We start from the raw sequence: 23,816 nt of genomic DNA on the forward strand, positions 1-23,816 counted from the left end.
TGTTCCCCAGCCCACATCTAGAATCTGGCTGAGAAAAGCATTCCTGCCTTTGGAAGCCACACAGTCACATCCTTTTTGTTCAGCATTACCATCTACCTTTTAGCTACAGATCAGCCTGAGTGCTACTGCAGTGAGGGCTGGCTGTTCCCTAGGGAATGGGGAGACAGGAGGCACTGGGGACTGAACAGGACAGTGGCCTCATCAGCAAGCATACATCTAACTGCCTCCAGCATGGCAGCAGGGCAGGGCAGCCTCAAATTCAGATAATCCAAGTTTGCTGTGATACAGCAGGGCACTGTCAAATTGGTAAATTAGACTGTGGGTAGAGGTTAGGATGAAGGCCAGGCATCATAACAGGGTCTGGCACAGCCACAGACCTGCTGGGCAGGTTCCCAGTGACAAGGGAAGGCCAGGGCCAGCCCAAAAGTCACCTCAAGTCAGGGTTCAGTTCCAGACATGAGGGCACATAGTCTGACACAGACAGAAGTGTGAGGGGCTAGAGTAGGGCTGAGAAATGAAGCCGCATTTGGAAGCAGCTCCCCTGCATGGGATTTGACCCTGGCAGATGCCTCTCCACAGCCCTGCCTGGCAGCATCACCTCTGAGACAGCAGTGGATGTGGCAGCCCTCAGCTGCAGCAACGTAAGGTATAGGCCTGTGCCCTGGCCAGGAGAAGACTGCTGTCAGGACTCTCATGTCAGCCTTGATGGTGCTGACCCCTCCAGACATTTGGGTATTGGCTTACTGTCCACATGATACTTAAGGTTTCTATGAATATCACCTACTAAGCACTTTTTTCAGACTTTGAGTCTATCCAGGATATTTGGTTTCTCGGTTGCACTTATGATGATAAGTTTCATGCCTGGAGTAATATAATAAGTAAGAAATCAATCACATATAATTCCTTTATCAGGAGAGATACAGGTACTGGAATGGTGTGCAAAGCCACTAGGGCCACAGTATCAACAGTCGATAGTCCCTGTACAACACACAATACTATTTTCCCTTTTCTAATCTATTAGACTAAAATGCTATTAGTGTTACCCTAAATTCTTCCAAATAACTAAGCTCAAGACTGAGGCAGTTTTCCTTCTACGTATCTTCCATCACTGACAGAAACCACATCAAGGAAATCATGAGTTATTATGCCAGAAAGAAGGTTTACTTGTTAGCTACAAAGAATCATAACAGCTCCCAATAAAATGAAAAATATAAACCAGAATAAATATTTAGTGTTACAGTTCCCCAGCATAATTTTTCTACAATTTTGGTAACAATTTCAATCACGAACAAGTCCAACATAGCACTTTTTCTAATTAGCAACCAGCAGTAATACAATTAGGCACAAAATATTTTAAAAACAGACACTTTGAGAGCTACATATAAACTTATGAACATCAGTTTAAACATTTGTTTTTAAAAATTGTAGCACTTTTAGCAGGAGAGTGAAAAGGGGAGAAAAAGAAACAGCCATCTGTCTTTGTATTTGTTTCAGAGAACCGTTAGGCAAAAACTCTTACATAGCAGACTCTCAAGTAAGATTTATAAGAGGGAACAGAGAGTCAATTCTGATCAATTTTCATCACAGGATGAATAAATTAGAGAAGTTCTATTTCATCATCATTGTTATTTACTTATCGCCGTTGTAGCATTATTTACCCAGACAAAAGAAAAACCCAGATACAAAAAAAACCCTAGTAACTGTTATGTATATTTGGATAGAGCCTACTAAGATCATTTCTCATTTCCACATTAGAAGCACTATTTTCTATGCTGCCTGTCCCAGTAGGTATAAGTCTATCAATTTTGTAAACTGTGTTTCAAGTTCTCCAGATTAATATAGAAATACAGGTAGCTAGTGAAGGGAAAAGTGAGAGACTTTTGTAAGAACAAGCTAGTTTTACAGGAGGGATTTTGAAAAAGTGCACCAGCATCTTTAAAACTGTTTCACAATAAATATTCATGACCTGTAAAATACATTATGGAAATGTTTTGCATTATCATCAGCAGTGTATTAAGCCATCTTAGAACACGTTGATTAAACTTAATGAGTTGTAAAGCAGAGAAATAGTGCAGATTTAACTTTTCTTCACAAAGGTAAACCTATTTCATATGACTTGATATTTTTCATTAAAAAGACTGTAAATTTCAACCTTTTTGCTAAACCAAATTCTGAACAGCCATAAACCAGCAAGAAAAACTGAGATCTTTAAAAGCTACTATGTAGCAAATAAACTGCAGAAGTGACCTCAAATCACTGTATAGCTTTTCTGCGAGCTTGCTTTCTTGAAGGTCAGTAAAGAAAATGACTCCAGAAAACAATATAAAACTAAACCAAACAAAAAAATCACAGATTTCCTTGCTTTTTTTGGAAGGGTGTGCAGTATTTTGCAAAGGTTATGTTCTCTTATTCACTGAATGACTAGAAAGATACTGAGCATATTTCAAGAAAAGTACAGGAAATAAAGAAAAATAACAGAAAAAGCTGAGAAGGATGAAGAAAAAGACAGAACATGAAATCCTTAAGCACAAGATAAGGAAAGGAGAATTTATGTCAAAACCACTGTATTTCAAAAGCATTCAGGAAACTAACAGCACTGATCTTTATTGAATATAGTAACCTACCTCCTAAACTGAAGTACCCCAAATCATACACACCTCAAATACATGCATGCAGAAATTACCTGCCCTTTATGAGAAATACCTTCTAAAAGAACACCAGTACTCAAAAGAAGCAGACTCAAAAGAAAATTAATCATGAAGTTACTCATTTAAAAACTGCTTATGATTTGAAAAAAGAAAGCTCAGTTGTTTTATGCATACAAGCAAAAAATCACTTCAATTGTTAAAACAGGCCAAAATATTTTCACAGATGCACAAAGACAAGCAAACACACACACTTTTACTTCTTCCTTCCAACCCCAACTACATATGAACTTTTTGAACTTCATGTAATTTTTTCACTGGGTTGAGAGACTACAGATGTATATAAAACTGTCCAGGATAGTCTCCTTGTAGCCAAATACTTAGACACATACTTCAAATTACCAGCTGCTTCCATTTAGCTAGTTTCTTTTCCTCAACAGATAAAACATTTAATTTATTACAAGTACTTTGGCAACATCCACAGGATTTGCTGCAATCAAATGAAGCTGCACCAAAAAAAAAACAACTAAGTATGTATTAGGTATTTAATACCTAAATTAATCCATTTTAACAACATCAACCTAAGCTCCAATTTATCATAAGAAACAATTTTTACGGCTGTAATGACAGAAAAGAACAAACACTCAGCACTCTTCTTAGCTGTAGCTAAATTAGCTAAATTACGTTTTTCTTTATGAAGTACCTTCATGATGTCTAATACCAGGATGAAGCCATTTCTTCCAGAAAAGAACAGTACCTTTTTAACAAAGTAGCGTAACAAATTAAATCAGAAACTATGTTAAGTTCCTTACTACTGCCTTTTCCAACAATCTCATGCTTTCCTGTATCACCTGGTCACATTATTAAAAAATAAAATCAACAAGTCTTGCTTGCATAATATGCGTATCTTCAGCTGATTTGTAGAAATAAGCTATCAATCTTACTGAATTTTTCATCATCAGAAAGCAATACATTTCTCAGCCATCCTTTTGAGCTTCTAAACTCAGAGCTGTTTTGAAACTTCAAGAAATCATGAACTCTTAGAAGAGTTCTTTTACACAGTATAGAACTTCTGGTTTAAGTCATCTGTGCTAAAATATGTATAAAGTCAATGTGCCAATTACTTTTCTGTGAGGAGAAGAAAAATGTTGTGCAGACTTCTGTGGTACCATTGCAGGAAAAGTGGCAGCCAATCTCATGACTATTTTAAAATACAGAATATTTGACTTTTCATTCACTGATTGACAACAGAGGTCTGCTCTGTCTGATTCCTCTCCACATGTGACTCCTTTTTAACATACTGATCTGCTTAACCTGGTGCAAGCAATCTCAAGCTACTCCACAGTAACTCGTTCCGTAGTGCTCTAATCCTACAGAGTTATCCAAGAGCACAAACACAGAGTCTTGGTCTCAAATGCATTCTGTATTTGCAGTCATGAAAGCCTATATTTATGTACGGTTTCACAGTTTTCAATCATACCATGAAAATAGTACTGTAAATTCAGAATTCTTATTTCTATTAAAGTCAAACTGAATGCACTAGTGAAAAAGAAGGTGTAAAATTAGAGGACTTCATGAAGTTTGTTAGCTCACAATTTTACAAAGAATAATTATTATAGAAGAGTTGAATTACAAATTTATGAAAGCAGTCAGAATCCATTAAAATCAGGATATTACTTCAGTAAAGAAAGTATTTTATTACCGCAACTCTACCTAATTCTAATCAAACTTTATTATTGTGCCATATCAGCGATTCATATAACATTTCTGATAAAGACTGAAAAGCTACATTTACAGTCCAAGTTTTTTTCAAGGTATGGACAAAAGTCTGTGCGTGCAGAATTATAGAATCACAGAATGGCTTGGTCGTAAGGGACACTAAAGATCTTCTAGCTCTAACTTCCCCTCCATGCGCAGAGTTACCAGCCCCTATACCAAGCTGCCCAGGGCCCCAGCCAGCTTGGCCTTAAACACTTCCAGGTATGCAGCATCCACAGCCTCTCTGGGCAGCCTGTTCTAATGCCCTACCACCCACTCTGTGAAAAACTTCCCCCTGACAACTAGTCTCAATCTTCTCTACTCTAGTAAAACTATTCCTCTGTCCTATCACTATCAGACCACATAAAAAGTTGACTCCCCTCTTGTTTATAATACTGGAAGGCTGCAATGATGCGTCTCCTCAGCCATGCTGAGCAAGCCCAGCTCCATAAGCCTGTTTTCACAGGACAGGTGCTCCAGCCATCTGATCATCTTTCATGGCCCCACCCAGACCCTCTCCAAAAGCTCCACATCTTTCCTGCATTGGGGGCCCCCAACCAGGATGCAGAACTCCAAATGGGGCCTTACATGGCAGAGTAGATGGGGACAATCACCTCTTTCACCCTGCTGGCCACTCTTTTGATGCACCACAGTATATAGCCGCCCTTTTGGGCAGCAAGCATGTACTGTTTGTTCACGTACAGCTTTTCATCCACCATGACCCCTAAGTCTTTCTCCCCACCACCATTCTCAAGTCCTACTACCAGCCTGTACACATGCCTGGGACTGCTTTGATGCTAGCACAGCACCTTGTACTGGGCCCATTTCAGAAGGGGGACTTACTCCATCCTTAAATTTCATAATCTGGTTTAATGGCACTGGCAATCCTGCTGCGCATGCACTTTGTCAATGACATAGATGGTGAGACCACAATGCTGAAGAGCAGAAGTGTCAAGCCAGACCCCTGGAGGGCATCACCCATCACTGACATAGAGCCACTGACAACAAGCCTTTGGCTATGACCATCCAACCAATTATTTATCCATCTAATTGTCAGCTTTCCAATCCCTATTTTCCCAATTTAGTGATAATTAGTGATAAGGATGTCATGCACGATCACATCAAGGACTTTGGACAAGTCCATTTAGATGACACCAGTTGCCCTTCCTTTGTCCACCAATGCCATCACTCTATCAGAGAAGACCACCTTTGCTGAAAGGTGCTTTAATTGAAGTAGATTACTCTCCTAATTATCAGTTTTATTCAAAACACCTTTACTTAAAAATTTTCCACAGTTTGTTTTCTACCCTTTTGACAACATTGTTGGTTTTTTGTGTGTGTGTGTGTGTGTGTGTGACTGGCTTATTTCCATCTTCTTCATAATGTTCCATTATTTTCAAAATGTTTTGTTTTCTGATTTCAGTTGTGCTTAAGGTAACTCCAAATTCCAACCCATGCAGTACTACAGCACTAATTTTATGTGAATGTACAAAAACTAGGAGTGCACATGCAGACAAGATGCCCACTTAGTATTTCTAGGACAGAAAATTTTAAAGAGATCCTTCAAACATGATACCTTGTATGCTGAAAAGAAAGTAATACACTCTTTGAAAACTACTACTTTTTGTAGTCTCGAACATAAACAAATGTTTATGCACTTTAAGAATGCTAGTTTCCAATTTCGCTCTAAAACTGAAAATGGAAAGGAATGGAAAATGGAAAATACTGAAACAGATACATTCCCTAAAGCAGATTTTTAATTCCAAGGCCATGTAGAAAATCTACATAAGTCTTTGGTCACAAGGTACCTGGATATACAACAATATTTGTTACTTTGTGTTTAGGGTTTCCAATGTGTCACTGCTATTGCAACAGTATTAAAATATTCTTGAAAAAAACATTCCTCTAACTTTTTAAGTTTCAAAGTACTTGAAATTACACATAAATTTGGTTTAGTGCTTCGCACAAAGCTACTCTCTTTTTTCCTTTCTCATTAGGATGTAATACTTTCAGAAGTACAGGCTACCACTAAGGAAGATGTATTCCTTTTATTATCCATCAGAACTATTGCAGCCCCCTTTACTAAAAGCCTTATAATGAAATCTCATAACACTTCTGAATTCTGAAGAAATAGAAGCCTAACTCAAAAGTATCTCTAATACTAATATACTTAACTGTCATCAAATATCGATAGCTGCTCCTTTTCAGACTCCAGAATTAAACTAAAGGAAATACTGAAAATTTGCCTAAATTCTCCTATTACACTAAAAAAACACTGACAGTTTCCTTCACACGTCTTCTGTATGATCACATTTCATGCTTTTGTAGAAAATACGATCTATATCTGTAGGTAGTGTAAGTCCATACTTCTCATTGTATAAATTCCTTAAAAAAACTGAAAGATCTATTTTAACAATTGAAAGTGCACATATTCGACTTTGTGTTCAGGAGAATTACATATTTGGCCAAAAATCATCCCACATAGACCATGCACAGAAGGTTCTTCCTGGCACTTCTACATGCTTTGCCAGGTGTGTGGGTATCATCTAGGAAATTCACAATTTGATCCTCTCTGGCACTAAAAAAACTAGCCTACATGACACTGATAGCTGAACTGTTTGCTGCTATAGTCTCCTTCCATTTACATGAGAGTTCAGCTCCAAAAGAGCTGTTCTTAGATCTAACAAACATAAGATGTCCTCCCCAGCAGGCAGCACTGATTACTCCAACTTAACTCTTTCACGTCTCAAGACGAGTATTCCTAATTGAGTATTAGCACTGCTCTGTAATAAAATCAGAAGTCTACTTATTGAGAGGGTATTGAGACTTCTGAGAAGTCTGACTGAAAATGAGACTCTTCAGCAATTTCCCCTAATTCCTCCAGTTCAACCTTGAAGGCCTATGAAATGTGAGTTACTTTCACCCTGGATATGCACGCTGTCTGCAACACTGAACTTTGTAAACAGAGTAAGAGCAAACAAAATACCTGCAAAACCAATCAACACCATGGGAAACCCAAAATTGGGAAAAGAAATTTTGGTTAGTTTTGCATGGGTATTTTGTGTATGTCAACTGAATGACAGAAGTACTGAAAAGCTAGAACACGGAGCACATAACTTGTTTAAACTTTCAGTCTTTGAAAGCTGAGATCAAAACACTTTTAAATATGAACTACAACTAAAACAGGTTTGGTGAATGAAGAATTAAAGTCACGTAAGATTTTTACCAGTGACTTTTATGAAAAGAGTATCACTACCTTTATCTTCTCACTTACATTTTTTCATAACTTCACACTGAGATTCAGACCCACATGGAATTCTCAACTCATTTACAAACTTGTTCACCATTGGAACCGCTAAAATCAAATACACCTTTCATTTTTCTTTCACTTCACTTAACGTTATTTACAGTTCATCATTTTTCCATGTGCCTGTTTGAGGCCATAACAAAGGCTTCTTCGCAACCTCAAAATAGATCCAGAATTGAAAGCCACTAGCAGCAAATGTACTGCCTAACTCATCTGACAAAGAAGTGGCATTCTGTTTTCCATGAGTCTGGAATTTGAGTTTACTGCAGAAGGTCCAAAGACTGACTATATTGATAGTAATCAAATAGCAGCAGACTAGCAGAGTAAACAACTGCTGAAGAGACCCTAAAACATAAACATGGAAGGACAAGGGACAATATCAGACCAGATCTCCTCAGATTATGAAGACTGAGATCCCATCATCAGTTGTGCATCTTACTATTCTGTTCCTGTCTAAAGGAGTAAAGTTCAAAACCTAAGTGGTAATGGGCAGATTTACTTCAGAAATGTATTTCTGATCCAAGCTAAAAAGTTAATGCGGATATAACCAAATGAAATTGGTAATTATGTCCTTGATAATTTCATTTTTTATTAAACATACTGAGCATATCTGCAACTTAATACAGATTTCTTAAGTGAATAGAATGTATTTTAGGAAATTTAAATACTTGAAAAACATGAGGTCAAAGACAGTAGAAAGTGAAAGCATGTTTTATGTATTTAGAATAGCTTTTCTGCTAAAAAGTCCTTGGGTATGTTCTGAGGTTACTCTAGCACTCTTCAAATCAGTTATTTTATCAATAATACACTGAAGAACATAGAGTGCAATAAATACAAGTAAGAGGCTTTTCCATAAAAAAAAATCACTTGCAGATATCATTTTAATGACAGCAGTTTTTTAATTTAAATTCTATTATTATATACCATTAAAATTCCAAGCAGGCTGATTTGGTCTGCAAGAAAATGGATGGAGGACAGGCCTTTTGTAGCACAATTAAGAGTGTTCCTTTCAAGGGCAATGTCACAGAAGGTGAACACTAATTTTGCTAATATGGTAAAGGAGGATAAATGACTGCGAGAAGAAAGGAAAGCAAAAACAAACTACATGGCATAATTGTTTTTCTGTGAAGTTCTCTGTCATATTTAACTTTCATTTCCTAAACAGGTTATTACAGAGACAGCAATTTGCATTAAAAGATTAACGACTGCATGAAATGTCAAAGACTACTTTGCAGCTATAAGACGACAGGAGAAACAGACCTTGCAGATTGTCAAATGAATTTTAAGGAAAACATCAAAGATACTCCAATATTAATATAATGTGGAAAATAATCCCAATTAGGTGTCAGAGTACACATGCCCTTTCTGAAATTTACTTATGATGTCTGCACTTTAAGTTACCTATTCACACAGATTATTTCTACTTGCATTTATATCTCAAAGGGCATGGATAAATTACAGTAACTGATATCTGGAAACGTATATTTCCTCAACATTGTATGTAATAGAAGCACTCTTTCACAGTTTGTTATTATAGAAAACTACACATAAAAACCTTCACCCCCCAAGAAGACGAAAAAAATGTCAGGAATACAGAAGCTTTCTGCCTTCAAAGTCAGCAACAGTCAATAAAAAAAACTGTATTTTTCAAGCCTGTTTAACCTTAATAATAAGAATCAACTATTTTATTATTAAGTACATAGTAACATACCATACGGTTATTTTACATCTGCAAAAACAGAGCAGCTCTCACAGTATGTCAATTGCAGAAACAAAAAAACAGTTTTGTAAAAGAAATTATAAACAGAAAGATTTCATTTGGAGTTCTGCAGTCTTTTCTTTTTAGCTTAAAGAGTTTATAGAAAAATATAATTATCTGCACATCAAAAATGAAGTCACAAGTTTTCTCAGATTCATCAATGAATTTAAGCAATACTTTACATTTAACAGTCTTAATTTTATAATCACCATGACATTTACTAAAAATATGTACTTAACAACTGCCATACTTTAAATTTGGAAGTATACATAATAGGTAAGCATAGAAGATCACAAAAACCACATTAATTTTGAGAAAATGAATATGCTTTAATTTTTTTAGGATTATTAAAGGTGAAGAATGGGGAGTTTGTATTAGGAAACTGAAATAGAAATTGTTACACTTCAAAGAATTTTTGTAGCACAGAAGGTGCTATATGTATTCTTCAGACTGGTCTGAGGTTCTTTGATTTGTTGTTTTTTTTGTTTTGTTTTGTTTTTGTTTTTTTTTCATCAAGTGCAAATGGCTTACTCATAGTTCAAGATTCCTGTTAAAAACAGTTCACATATGCATGAAGTATCAATTGAACAGATATTAACTTAAAAACTCTGGGAAAACGGCACAGGTACTCTCTTTAAGCTTTCCAAATAGTTGTATAGTTTAATAGTTCTGTCCCTTATCATTCCTCTCACAGAAGTCATTACACTATGATACTGATTAATAAGGAAATTTTGAATTTCAAATCAGCAGTTATGCTGTCAGGGTAATTAATACTTGTTTCCATGCCTGTATCAAAACCTTATATGAAATAGAGGCAAAACCATGAGGTAACACAAGTTTTCCAAACTTTGCTAGAATTCCACCACTTAAAAGAACCTTGTTTACATTACTTTATTCAAGAAAAATTCCTTATTGCAACTTCATGGGAATTACTTGGCCAGCAGTAAAATTCTAAAAGGAAATGCAAAGCAGAAAAAGGAAAAGTACAAGGATATATTTTAAGACTGAATGTTGTTATTCAATATAGTAAAGATTTATTTTAAGAATCAGTATGGAAAGTTATTTTATAGGAATGCATTACGTGGAGCACAGAAGGCTGAAAAAATCTCAGAAAGTCACAGAACAATAAGCAAGAATGAAAAATCTTTCAAGCTGCATAGGAATTTGTTTTAGATAACAGTACAAACCCTCCCTACTCTTTTCAGTTAAAGAGTTCTTGAAATGCATGCATTACCTTCACAACAGGATTCAGTAGAACAACTCCTGATTTCTTTGTAATAACTTGCTTTGTTGTATAATGATGTTCTATGAGCTGAGGAATAGTTGGAAATCCAGTTCCTTCAAAACGATACTGATTCTGTATGGAGGTAAAAGGAAATTACTGTTTCTCTCAAAGCAAAAACTACAAAAAAGCTTTTCAAAGCTTCCTTAAACAGAAACAAAGAAACGTTCACATTCACAAAGTTATATTTTTGTCCTTATCTATTTAATAGCATTTCTACTATCATGAATTTCATGGAATGATAAGACAATTCATTAATAAATGCAAAATTATCAAATCACTCATTTGCAGTAAAAGAATAAAATAACTATTTACTAAAACTCTTAAGTTTAAAGAAAAGGGCAGCACTTGCATTTCCAAAGATGGGGCTACTTGAGGTACTTAAACCATGACAGAGTGAAGTATTACAAGCCTGAAACAATACTGAATTCCTAAGCACCTAACACTGTATAATATAATATATATTTTATTTATAAATAACAGAAAATGAACTAAAACAAACATCTGAAAATAAACTGGACAAGATATAAGTAACTTCTTTTTTTTTTTTACTTAGATCTTACTGCATTTGCAATGTTTGATTCAACTAGTAGACTCTAGCATAAAGTGCAAGACCAAGAATCATCCTTTAAGGATTAATGTTTATCAGAAGAGACCAGAGTGGTATGGATGCTAAAAACAAAGGGAAGTCATGCATATAACCAACAAAGAATATTTGGCCAGGACAAAATTCTTTCCCTTCAACTCCTCCATTTTTGTCAATTTACTTCATTTTAGCTATACAATCTACAAAATAGGAACAATTAAATCCCTTAATGTATTAGAGATATGTAACATTGTCTTAGCAAATACAGCATTTTTTAAAACAGTATGAGGAAGAAAGTAGTATCTTCCTATCTTATCTTTGACTTTACATTTGACAGTAAGAAAAGTGTAAGTAAGTGTTTATTTCATCCTTCATGTCTTAAACTGTACATTATAGCTAAGTGTAAAAGTAGATACTGGCTCAGTGAGCAGTACACTAATTCCAGCTCCTTTCAAATAGCCCCATTTTTATTTCTGTTCTGATGATTCAAAAAACTTGATGTTCTAAGAACTGGCCTAGCATAAGAATCAGTACTGCTTTTATTCCCTCATTGCAGCCCCAATCTTATACCCATCTGCTGTCATCTATGTAAAATCTTTGGGGCAAAGAATGTTGTTTTATTCTCTGTATTTTCACGGGATCCTGACCATTAAGATCACTAACAAATATATTTAGAACAGCATAGACTCAAAACAGAATAAATGAAAAAAAAAAAGTAGTCTTGAATGACTAACAAATTTCAGCACTGAATTTTGATGCTTAAATTTAAGCAATTGAACTCATTTATCTCATATACGCTTTCATTAAGATTTACACTTAAAATGAGATAAAATAAGTTATGTAAAGAATATATATCCTGCATATATCCTAATGCATTCAGCAGTCCCTGATTCAGAAAAACAACTGAATGAAAACCAAAACCCCCAGTGATCTGACAGTCAGAAATCTGATTACCCTTCGTTTGTACAATGTAAACAGAGTTATTAAAATCTTGAATTAAACTCCGACAACATGCCTACCAAAGTGTCTAGGAATCCATTTCCTCTTTAGTATGACTATTTAGTCCCACTAGTTATAACTCCTTTTAAAGGCTAAAAAGCTTTACTCTCTTTTTAAAATTAAAGCCTTTTTTTCCACAATTAATACAGAAAATTCATCCTCTAAGAGTGCTTAAGGAGTTCTGCATTTCTTCAGAAGTTTTAGCTTTCATGATTATCAACAAAATCTTCCCTAAATGCACTCCAGGACCAGACTAATGCAATATCCTGTTAATAAATGTATAAGCAGAAAGATCTAGTGACATGATGATGTTTGGACTGTGCCAAGCTATGCAACATTAAACAATCTCGCTGTTATATTTCAAATATGATTCCTGAGAGGAAGTAATAAAATTACTGGGGAAAAAAAAGACAGCTTTATTTAATTTTTCAGCTTACAGATAAGAGTGGCCTCAAAGAAATAATTAGAAAAACTTCTCTGCTCTGACTTTAGAGCTCTATCTATAGTGATGTGCACAAAATGATTTCAATCACACCAAGTATATTAGATATACTTAATTCTGCTGGGTCAGGGTCAGAGTGCACCAAGCATCTTTTAAGATTCTGCGTGTCTAGTTATAATTAATTTATTGTTCTTATTTTCCCAACTAGCACTCTGGTATTCCAAAATACTAAAGACTATAAAAAAAATCAAATTATAACACTGGCTTTGTATCAAGGTTCACTTTTACAGTAAAAATCCCAGATGAAGATTACTAAAAAGTCCAGCTAGACAAGTATCCATAATCACCGATAGTACAAAACATCTACAATTTTCATAGTTTTAAAAATATCGCAGCCCCTCATTAAAAAGAAATAAACCAGTACACAGTACACCGTCTTCCAGATGGAGATTTAGACATGGAAAATATCCATAGTGTAAACTTAGTTACGAGACCAAACATGAGCATTCTTCTATGAAGTTTGACAGAATTTTTGGAGACCTTATAACGAAAGACTGAAATATGTTCTGTCATCATTACTGAACCAAAACAAAGAATGATACTATATTTGAAAACATAGAATAATTTGTTATATGAAAACAGATATAAGAACTGCTGCACTTGGAATTAATTTGGAATTCTGAAGGGTAATTAGAAAAATACATATATAAACAAAAACAAGTAACGGATTAAGAATATTAAAAATACATTAGGTAAAGGCATATAAATATTGACATACTTTCTAGAATGGCAGTTTTAATCTAAGTTACTAAGTCCCATGTGCTGCATAGTATTCAAAATCTTGTGAGCTCTACTGAACAAAACAACATTCACAGGGCTAAAAAGAATTAAAGTATCTCCAGAGCAGAAGGGATTTAAACTCTCAACTGTACAGGAAACAGCACATATTATTTGAATTTTTCAGTTAGAGCATCATTAGTCTGAATTAAAAGTAACCTATTAGTATTCAGTACAAAAATTGGTTTAAAAATAAATAAATGTACATGCAGAAATGAGCACTAGCAAGTTCTGGATTTCATAACATCTACAGAAATATTTTGGCTTTTCAATATATGGTAAAATAATATTTTTCTTTTATTCCCCAGAATAACCTTCTCCCCTGGTTTGAATACCAATTGAAATATTTGCAACAAATTTCATTTAAAGATTAAAGCCATATGTAATATTACATTACGTAGATACTAAATCATTTAGTAATAGATATCCTAGTATTGAATATTTAGTACTATAGCAGAGACGTACATCAGCATATTGTATGATAAAGTGTCTCCGTTGTCCATCTGAAAACACAGAAAGGACATATTCACCAGGTTTCCCGTGGCTCTCTCGCACCAAGAAGTCTCCTTGCTGTTTTAACAGCTCCTGGGCTTCTATTCTTGGAATTGCACCGTGATACCAGTCTTGTTCTGCCAACGGTTTCTCTGTGGTTGATATTACATCAAAGAACTTGGGAAAGATATTGAAGAAAAATGTTACTGTGACTGTACATTTTTAGAATTTACTTTTAAATGAAAAGCATGATAAAAAACAATAATTTCTAAATTATGTATCTAGATTAAGTATTTCTACTAACAAATTAAGGCTTGCATATTTACAGAAAATGGACACCAATCTTTTTTTTTTTCTATTATCTAAACAATTAAGTCTGTTCACACGAAAAGCATTAAGTCTATGGAAATATCCATAAAAACACGTAAGAACTTTCACTTGGCTGTTCTTCTTAAGCCATACTGAACAATAGTGACCAATGACTCCTTTTCACTGTTTTAAACATTCTGACATGCTATTAATAACAATTAAAAATGAAGATTTTCTTCATATAAAGAAACTTCTGAGAGAAAAACCTGAATTCAAAAAGCACTTACATTGGATAAATTGTTTTAATACAACTTAAAAGCTCCATACCAATCAATTAATACTCGAAGTGACATCTTCCCCAGCATTTACATGACAGCAGAGAACAGACATGTGGATATACTGCGTTCATGAACCTGCACTGAGTTTCTGAAACCATAATGATTACAAGATACTATTTTCACTGATTGTAAGCAGAAGGTAATGAGTTTTAATCTACAGTTTTATATATTAATTTAAATGAGCTTAGAATTGTTTAAAAAAACACTTAGAAAAACATTATATTCAATGATATCTTCAGATTTAATTGTTCTGACTAGACTGAGAAGCTTTATGTCATTTGAAATCCTTAGTGTCAGGGGTCATACAAATTCTCACTGCCAGCTGGAAAAGCTCTGAACAAAACAATACACTGTATTGTGTCAGGAGTTAAATGATACATGGATATCTCCCATGCAAGCCTGCTGACTTGCATTTCGGATAGCAGAATAAAGACTCACATCTCAGCTAAGCACAGTCAAACAGACAGAAACAAAACACAGAATTTTGAATGAACCTCTAGATTCTTCTCTAACCCAGTGAAACAACAATCCTATTTTTCCCTTATAGGCTGGATAAAGTGAACAGAAACGCTCCACTTGTGCATGCAAGAGTAAAAAAATGACATGGCTCTGGACAGGATGGAGGCAATACGCAAATTTACAATCTTCTTGAGGGGATATTCAGGTCAAGATTACCTACCCAACCAAAAAAAAGAATCCAAAATAAAGAAACAAATCCCTAACCATTAGGAATTCTCTGAGAGGTAATAAGAAAACAACAACAAAAAGGGAGTCTACTGAAAATTTCCTTTTAAATGTATGTAATTCTTTAGCACTTTCATAGTCACGTATCTGGTACAACAAATGCCTCTGTCTGTGGGTTTCTGGCTGCCTTTCCAAGTAACACCTCAGAAGATATAGTTTGTTAGCCCAAGAGTTTCATGGAAAACTAGAGATCCTATCTAAGAGTCTGACTAGGCCTCCTCTTCTCAGACATCAAAAGTGGGATCTACATCTTTGGGCATCTCTTTTATCAAATTATTTCAGATGCGAGATCTGACAAAACAGTAACAAACACACTCTTTCTAGCCATGAGTAAGGATACTCATTTACCAATTCTGCTTTATTACAGATTCAAAACTAAGAAGGACTACGAAGAAAAAATAACAGATTGAATAGAAAGATAACAGTTTTTTGGAGAAAAAGAAGTATTCCAAGGTACTGCATTTATTTGCATAGAGAACTACTAAAAGCCCAGAACATTGTTTGGTCAAGAAGGCACTCATCTCAATTTTGTCAAAAGTTAAACACTTCTTAGACTAGAGTTGTCTCCCATGTTTAAATGACACTAAGCTATTCTCTTGCAGAAATCCCTAACAAACACACACACACAAAAAAGCTTTCAAAATGTTTTAAGAGGTTATTCACTTGAATATTTATGCATCAAAGATGCTGAGAAAAAAAAAAAAAAAAAACACAAAAAACAGATCTTTGCTGTGCTATAAAGAAACATTAAGGGGTTCAAAGTAGCAAAACCTTTGCCACATAAATACATTTCTACTCCAAAGGAAATGACTCTAGGGATAGAAGGACCGCTCAGAGTCAATAAACTAGTCCATACCCTTCACAAAAGAAAACTTTAAAAAAAGTTAAAAAACCTGACATTGTAATTTATTTTAAAGCTTACAGAAGAGGCAGTCACCAGATAATAACATCTCCTTACGTTCAAACTGGGTAAAGTGTGAGTCACTGTTTAGACAGAAAATCATGATCACATCCCCAGAATAAAACACAGAAAAGGCTCATGAAGAAACAAGAAAACATTTTAAAAATGCTAGCTACGATGCTGCTTATGCCTTCCTCCTAGCTTTAAATTTGTTTAAACTAATGTTTATTCACATAGAAGTAAACAACAAAAAGTTGTATTCTTTGCTGACCTTACACATTCCCTACCTTACACTGCCTATATCTTTTACCTTACCCTGGGGGGGTACTTATAAAGAAGGTGAATTACAGTATTTTCTCTGAAGAAACAAATGGTAAAAATTTATGTTTTGAATATTATTTAAATTATTTTTAAAAAATATTTTCCACATTATATGATATTCACCCCAGCCTTGGAAAACAAAAACATAGCTGAGAGCACAAAAAGACCAGTACAAGAATATCATCATTTCAATACTAATTAAATATATACGTTGTAATTATATTATATATAATTAAATTTAATTATAATTAAATACATATACTAATTAAAAATAAATTTACCAGTTAGTGCTGTTTTCATTCTAGGCCCCAGTGTTTTAAAGTGTCACTCTGTGACTAAAAAAGTCTTGCTCACATGCACATAAACACAGAGGAACTATCAAATGCACGATTCAGTACCTTAAATGCAGATTTTATTTTATTTTATTTTATTTATTAATTTATTTTTAAGATTTCTGTTAGTTTGAATGAAAAACAAAACAAAACAAAAAAATAACAAGATCATAGAGAGGGAAAGGAAACCACACAAAATTTTTTCTTCTCCTTCCCAAATTCTTTTTTCTTCTTTCTTCACTTATTCCCACGGTTTGCTCACCAATTACTTCAGCAAAGGGATACCCTCAAATATTTTAATCATGCTTTTCATCCAGAAAGGAGAAATATTCACTCCTATCAATCATGCTCAGGTTATTACTGCCCTCCTAACTTATTCTAAACTTCTTTTCCTCCCTATAATTAGCAATCTATTGAAATAGCAGCTTTTCTCCAACAGTAAAAATCAAGCAGTCCCCAGCTACTGTTCTTACTAAAAAGAAGTATTAAACAAAGAGTACTTTTAACTTCAGAAAAAGAGAAACTATTTCTGCACTTATTCTCCCAATGAAAAGAATAACAATGGGAACATTTTATTAAACAAATAGCTTACTTGAAATTTCATTTTCACATATTCTTAGTCTTTGTGTATTTTATTTTCTACTCTTACACAAACCAAGATTTTATCTAGATTTTTTTTTAATCTCAAGTTGTAAAAAAGGCACAAGGAGAGATTAGAAATCAAAGCAATACAGTTATGTTGACTTTTTGAGACACTTCCCTGTAGAATATTCTACCAGCAGCAAATCTAGCTCCGTTCTACAAGCCAACGTGTCATTGGAAGTCAACACCTACTCTGCCAAAGAAGTGAAAAGTTTTAATTACCTATCAAAAAAACTCTATAGAAGTAAAAATGTACAGACCTGAAAATTCTAAGATAAAGCCATAATAATAAAATATCACTTGCAGTTTGTACAAAGTGATGTTTTATGATCATCATTATTAAATCTAAAAAATTTAATATTATTTGATGTAAGAGACACAACACGTGCAGTTATCCTATAAACGGGAACAGCCATCTGCACCAAATCCTTCACTGATAAAAAATAGACTCATTTAATCAGAATGGTAGAAGCTGATGTTTACTATACAACTCATTCAGACTCTATTCTGTTAATACATAGCCCAGACTTACTGGTGCAGAAAAGTTGGCTCTTCTTTCATGTTTCCTCTCATCATTTGATCAAACTAATTTTACTGTATACCTTTCCATTCTCAGAACCCATAGATCACTTAAGTGTCAACTCATAAATAACAGTTTAACTCTTGGCTGCTTGAGGAAATTCTAGGCTTCTCCACAGCTTTGCACAGAAGAAATAAAGAAGTCCTTATTTTTTTTTTCAGTTAACCACAATATTTAACTTCTGGTAACCAACTAAATATGGGATAGCATTTTTTGAATATCACTGCATTCAAACCAAAATATAGTTTTACTTCTGAAGTTCCAATAAGCTTTAAATATATACGAAAACATGTAGCTAACAGACTTTTTTGTTTGTACTTCTCTAATTTATTTCATGCACTTCAATATTATAATAAACACTTTCCTTAATCAGTTTGTACAATTCTATGATAGCTGCATACACCAGTTTACAGTTCACACCATTTAGCAATCAACACAGTACTGTGATAGTCAGCATGAAAAAGATGAATAGCTAACCACATTAAGAGTTAAATACTAATAACGTGAAGCAAATTTCATTTGTATATCCACTGTATACAAAGGGGAATGTAATCATTGCAGAAATGCCCATAATGTGCTTGGTAATCCCCTACAAAGTATCACATTATATAGCATTCCCAGTGAACTGACACAGGAAAGAGCACTCTTAGAATTACAGCACCACGCTGGCCACTGCAAAGAATATACGATTTATTTTTCCTACAGGCATGATATATTAGTGTTATTCTTACACACTATTATGCAATAGTATTATCATGACCACTGATCAGGCAGAACAATGTTTTTAATAATATTACAATTTTTGTCTATGTAGATGGAAATCTTGCTTAAGCTGACAAACAAGAGAATGTACTGCAACACTAATTATTACTTACTGATGATGAGCCCAACATGGATTTTGGAGACCTTATAATTCCAGCTATGGAGTGACGTATAGTGTCAAATCTTGAGACTTTGTCCTTCTTGTCCTAGGAGGAAAAGTAGAATTTCCAGCAAAACCAAACAAATCAATAGAAGTTTACCTCTAAGCATTAGTAACTGAATTATGGAGAACATGGCATCTAGAATCATGGATTAAGAGAGAGACTGAGGCTCTATTAATACAAACCAGTAAGACTATGTCAACATTAGAGGGATTAAACTAATACATATAAATTTAAAAGGTCACAGACTTCTACTTCCTTAAATATCTTGTGCCATTATTTTAAATACCACTACTGTTAACTATAAAGAGAATTCTTTTATAACCTAAAACAGAGCATTTAATTCTCAATTCTCCTGAAATACCTTTTTTCCAAAAAATATTGGCTTGATACAATAAAAAAGGAAAACCCATATAATAGAATTCAAAAAACACATTTACTTTACTCTTACTTCATGTATGTGGAGTTATTTCCTTTTTAATTAATGTGTTCTTTGCTAACAGTATACTAACTGCAAATATTAATACTAATCAGTTTGAAAATCAATTTCTGGCACTGCAAAACCATAAGAACAGAAACCACTGTCTAAGTTTTTAATTCTGAATAAAGAGTCTTTGTCACCAAAATTAGAACACTGAACCAGCTTTTAACCATCTTTAATTCAGCATAAATCAGTGACAAGTCCAAGGTCCTTGTAATGCAAGTTAGTCCAAAGCCTGCACAGTTCTACACCTCTAATTGAGAGATCTCAATATCATCATCAGCTCTCAATATCAAAGAATCTTTCAGAGAATAACAACAGTAAATGTTTTTAACATTGACAAATTGGATTTATTTTTCATAATTTTACCCTCAGAAAAAGCCAAGCTACTTTAAGAAACACACATCATTTAACTCATGGACAGAGGCCACCAGTCAGCAGTCTCTTTCCAATTAGCTATAGGTTAACTAAACCATTAACGGTGACAGACTACATCTGTTTGGTAGTGCTACAAGAACAACTGCTTCAAAGCTTTTAATACAGAATCATAGAATCACTCAGGTTGGAAAAGACCTTCAAGTCCAACCACAACCTAACCATACCACCCTAACTCTTAATGACCTACCACTAAATCACGGCCCTGAGCACCACATCGAAACACTTCTAAAACACATCCAGGGATGGTGACTCAACCACATCCCTGGGGAGCCTATTCCAGTGCTTAACAACCCTTCTCTGTAAAGCAGCATTTCCTAATATCCAACCTAAACTTACCCTGGCACAACTTGAGGCCATTTCCCCTCATCCTGTCACACCTGTCACCAGTGAGAAGAGACCAACCCCGCTCTCCTGTAAGCACCTTTCAGGTATTGGAAGTGAGCAATAAGGTTTCCCCTTAGCCTCCCTTTCCCCAGACTGAACAGCACCAGTTCCTTCAGTCTCTCCTCATAGAGCATATTCTCCAAGCTCTTCACAAGCCCTGTTGCCCTTCCTTGGACTTGCTCCAGCACCTCAATGTCCTTTCTGCACTGAGGTGCCCAACACTGAACACAGGACACAAAGTGGGGCCAGTACTGAGTACAGGGGCAGGATGACTTCCCTAGTCCAGCTGACCACACCATTCCTGATACAAGCCAGGATGCCAGTGGCCCTCTTGGTCACCTAGGCACCCTGCTAGCTATATTCAGTTGACTGTCCATCAGTGCACCAAGGTCTCTTTCCACCAAGCAGCTTCCCAGCCACTTGTCCCCAAGCCTGCAGGATTGCCTGGGGTTGTTGTGACCAAAATGTACAATCCTCAACTAAAAAAACTGCATTTATTACATTAGTAGATTTTCAGTTTCAGCTTATTCTGCAACTTCCGAATGGGCAACAAAATCTATTAACCTCATACTGAGTATACTTATATTACAATGACTATCAAATGGAATTTAGTTTACAGAATAAAGTTTAAGCAATGCCTTAATAAAATAACTTTTTAACAGAATTAAATTGTCTACACAAAAAAAAATTTCATTAACTACTGGATGCAGTCTAATTTTGTTTGCATGCTTGCCAAGCGTTGAATGATCAACTCATTTCACATATCTGTTCAAAAGTGAACCAGTAGATTTAATTGTAATTTACATGTTCACTTCTAAGATGACAGGAAAAAAAGTTACTAAATATGAGAGAATTCCAAATTTTTTCTCCTAAACAAACTCAGTTTTCATTCTCTTTTACACTAACAGCTTCCATTCAACTAGTAAGGGCCTACAGTCACCAGTCTTTCCTTATCAAAAAGGGTTTTTAAACATGGTTTTCTTTCTCAAAGTACCCATAAGACTTACGGACTGTACCATATCACAGGACATTACACAGAGCCTACTAGACAATTCAAATAGAAGGAACACTAAAATGCAGACTGAAGACATAAATTTGGGCTCTGTTCAAAATGCAGTATATTTATAAATGTACTTCAGAATTTTCACTGCACATTCCCTTTGATGTACTGAAACTACTCTTCTATCGTACAGATTATTAAATTGCCTGCACAGCACACATCAAATACATGACAAATGGAACTATGGCATGTAGTTTATTTATTCCATTTAATTATAGGGAAACCTGAACTATATTTGGTCATTGCTCAGATGCAGAGTATCTTAGATGGACTGATTAGTCCTTGCAGAAAGTCAGTTTTCTCTGAGGATACATACTTAACGCTGCTAAAATATATGAAGTATAAATCATTTCCTAAACTAAAATAGGAATACAACTCAGAAGAACCCAGCTATCTTTTTTTAACCTGTACTGCCTTATTAGTTAAGTTTACCAGGGGAAGATCATGCTTAACCAATCTGGTGGTCCTCTATGATGGAGTGATGGCATTGCTGAAAAAGTGAAAGGCAACCAATATCATTTACCTGGACTTAAGTAAGGCATCTGACATGGTCTCTGACCACATCCTTCTCTCCAAATTGGAGGGATGTGGATTTGGTGGGTGGACCACTCGATGGATAAGAAACTGGTTGAAAGGCCGCAGACAGAGGGTGGTCATCAATGGCTCCATGTCCAGGTGGAGGCCGGTAACGAGTGGTGTCCCCCAGGGATCTGTCTTGGGACCGGTGCTCTTTAACACCTTTATCAATGACATTGATGATGGAATCGAGTGCACCCTCAGCAAGTTTGCTGATGACACCAAGCTGAGTGGTGCACAGTGACATGGTGGAAGGAAGGGACTTGAAAGGTGGGCCTGGGTGAACGTAATGAGGTTCAACAGAGCAAAATGCAAGGTTTTGCACTTGGGATGGAGGAATCCAAGGCATTTATACAGACTGGAAAGAGCAGCCCTCGAGAGCAGCCCTGCAGAGAAGCAACTCAAGGTCCTGATGGATGAAAAACTTAACATGAGCCAGCAGTGTGGTCTTGCAGATCAGAACACAAATGGCATCCTGGGCTCCATCAGAAGAGGGCCAGCAGGGACATGGAGGTGATTGACCTCTTGTGAGGTCTCATCTGGAGTACTGCATTCAGGTCTGGAGCCCCAGTACAAGAAAGACAGAGAGCTGTTGGACAGGGTCCAGAGGAAGGCCACAAAGATGATCAGGGGACTGGAACACCTCCGCTACAGTGACAGGCTGTGAGAGCTGGGCTTATTCAGCCTGGATAAGAGAAGGCTGCGGGGTGACCTCACTGCAGACTTTCAGTACCTAAAGGGAGCCTATAAACAGGAGGGGAGTCAAATCTTTACAAGGGTAGATAACAGCAGGACAAGGGGAAATGGTTTTAAGTTGAGGGAGGGGAGATTTAAGTTGGATGTCAGGGGGAAATTCTTTACAGAGAGAGTGGTGAAGTGTTGGAACAGGCTGCACAGAGAGGTTGTGGATGCCCCATCCCTGGAGGTGTTCAAGGCCAGATTGGATGGGGGCCCTGGGCAGCCTGGTCTAGTATTAAATGGGGAGGTTGGTGGCCCTGCATGTGGCAGGGGGGTTGGAGATTCATGATCCTTGAGGTCCCTTCCAATCCTGGCCATTCTGTGATTCTGTGAATAAGTCAAGGTGGTATTTTAAGCCTAGTTTGAGTAAAATGTTAACAACATAGCTGTTTTTCAGTCATCTTCAACACAATAGATTTTGAATCTCTTGACCAAGGCCCTCAGAATTCAGTAAACAATTTACTAGGCAAAAATGATTATTTCAGGATATTAAGTTACTTAAAAATTCTGAAGGAAACCCAACAGGGAGCAAAGACTTCCTGAAACAAAATTCATTTTGTTTCAACAGAACTCATTCCAGCATTAACACCAGGCATCTGACCAATCAATAAAACCACGCTGTCTATGCAGTCAGCACATATGCTCTAGATACACTCACAAAAAACATCACACTACTATTTCACTAACAAACTTGAGAAGGACACTGGGAAGAAATTAAGAATTCAGCAACAGGGATTGTTATAAAGAGCCCTATGGAACAGCATGCTTGCTAACATACACAACTGCAGCTCCTAAAAAGTATTAACTGATTCAGTTTCATTTTAGCTGGAATTAATTACTTTCTGAGATATTAGCAAAATGGTAGCATACTTCTTTTTTCTTTTATTTTACACTAGACCAGCTTTATTAAAAAGAAAACTAATCCCCGCGCTATAATATTTT

General features: G+C 35.5%; 1 protein-coding gene across 5 annotated transcripts in view; it reads right to left on the minus strand.

The window, feature by feature from the left end:
* The window catches only part of FER (FER tyrosine kinase), a 172,025-nt gene that overhangs the window by 70,560 nt on the left and 77,649 nt on the right, over positions 1-23,816 (minus strand). For all 5 annotated transcript variants that reach the window (XM_031605034.2, XM_090132110.1, XM_090132113.1 and 2 more), the window contains 3 exons: positions 19,150-19,242; positions 14,081-14,284; positions 10,704-10,826 (listed from right to left, as the gene is read on the minus strand). In XM_031605034.2, the coding sequence (XP_031460894.1) occupies positions 10,704-10,826; positions 14,081-14,284; positions 19,150-19,242 (420 nt within the window). The remainder of the gene's footprint in view (positions 1-10,703; positions 10,827-14,080; positions 14,285-19,149; positions 19,243-23,816) is intronic.

Source organism: Phasianus colchicus, chromosome Z (assembly GCF_987193195.1).
Source record: "Phasianus colchicus chromosome Z, bPhaCol1.hap1.1, whole genome shotgun sequence".
NCBI classification, from domain to species: Eukaryota; Metazoa; Chordata; class Aves; order Galliformes; family Phasianidae; genus Phasianus; species Phasianus colchicus.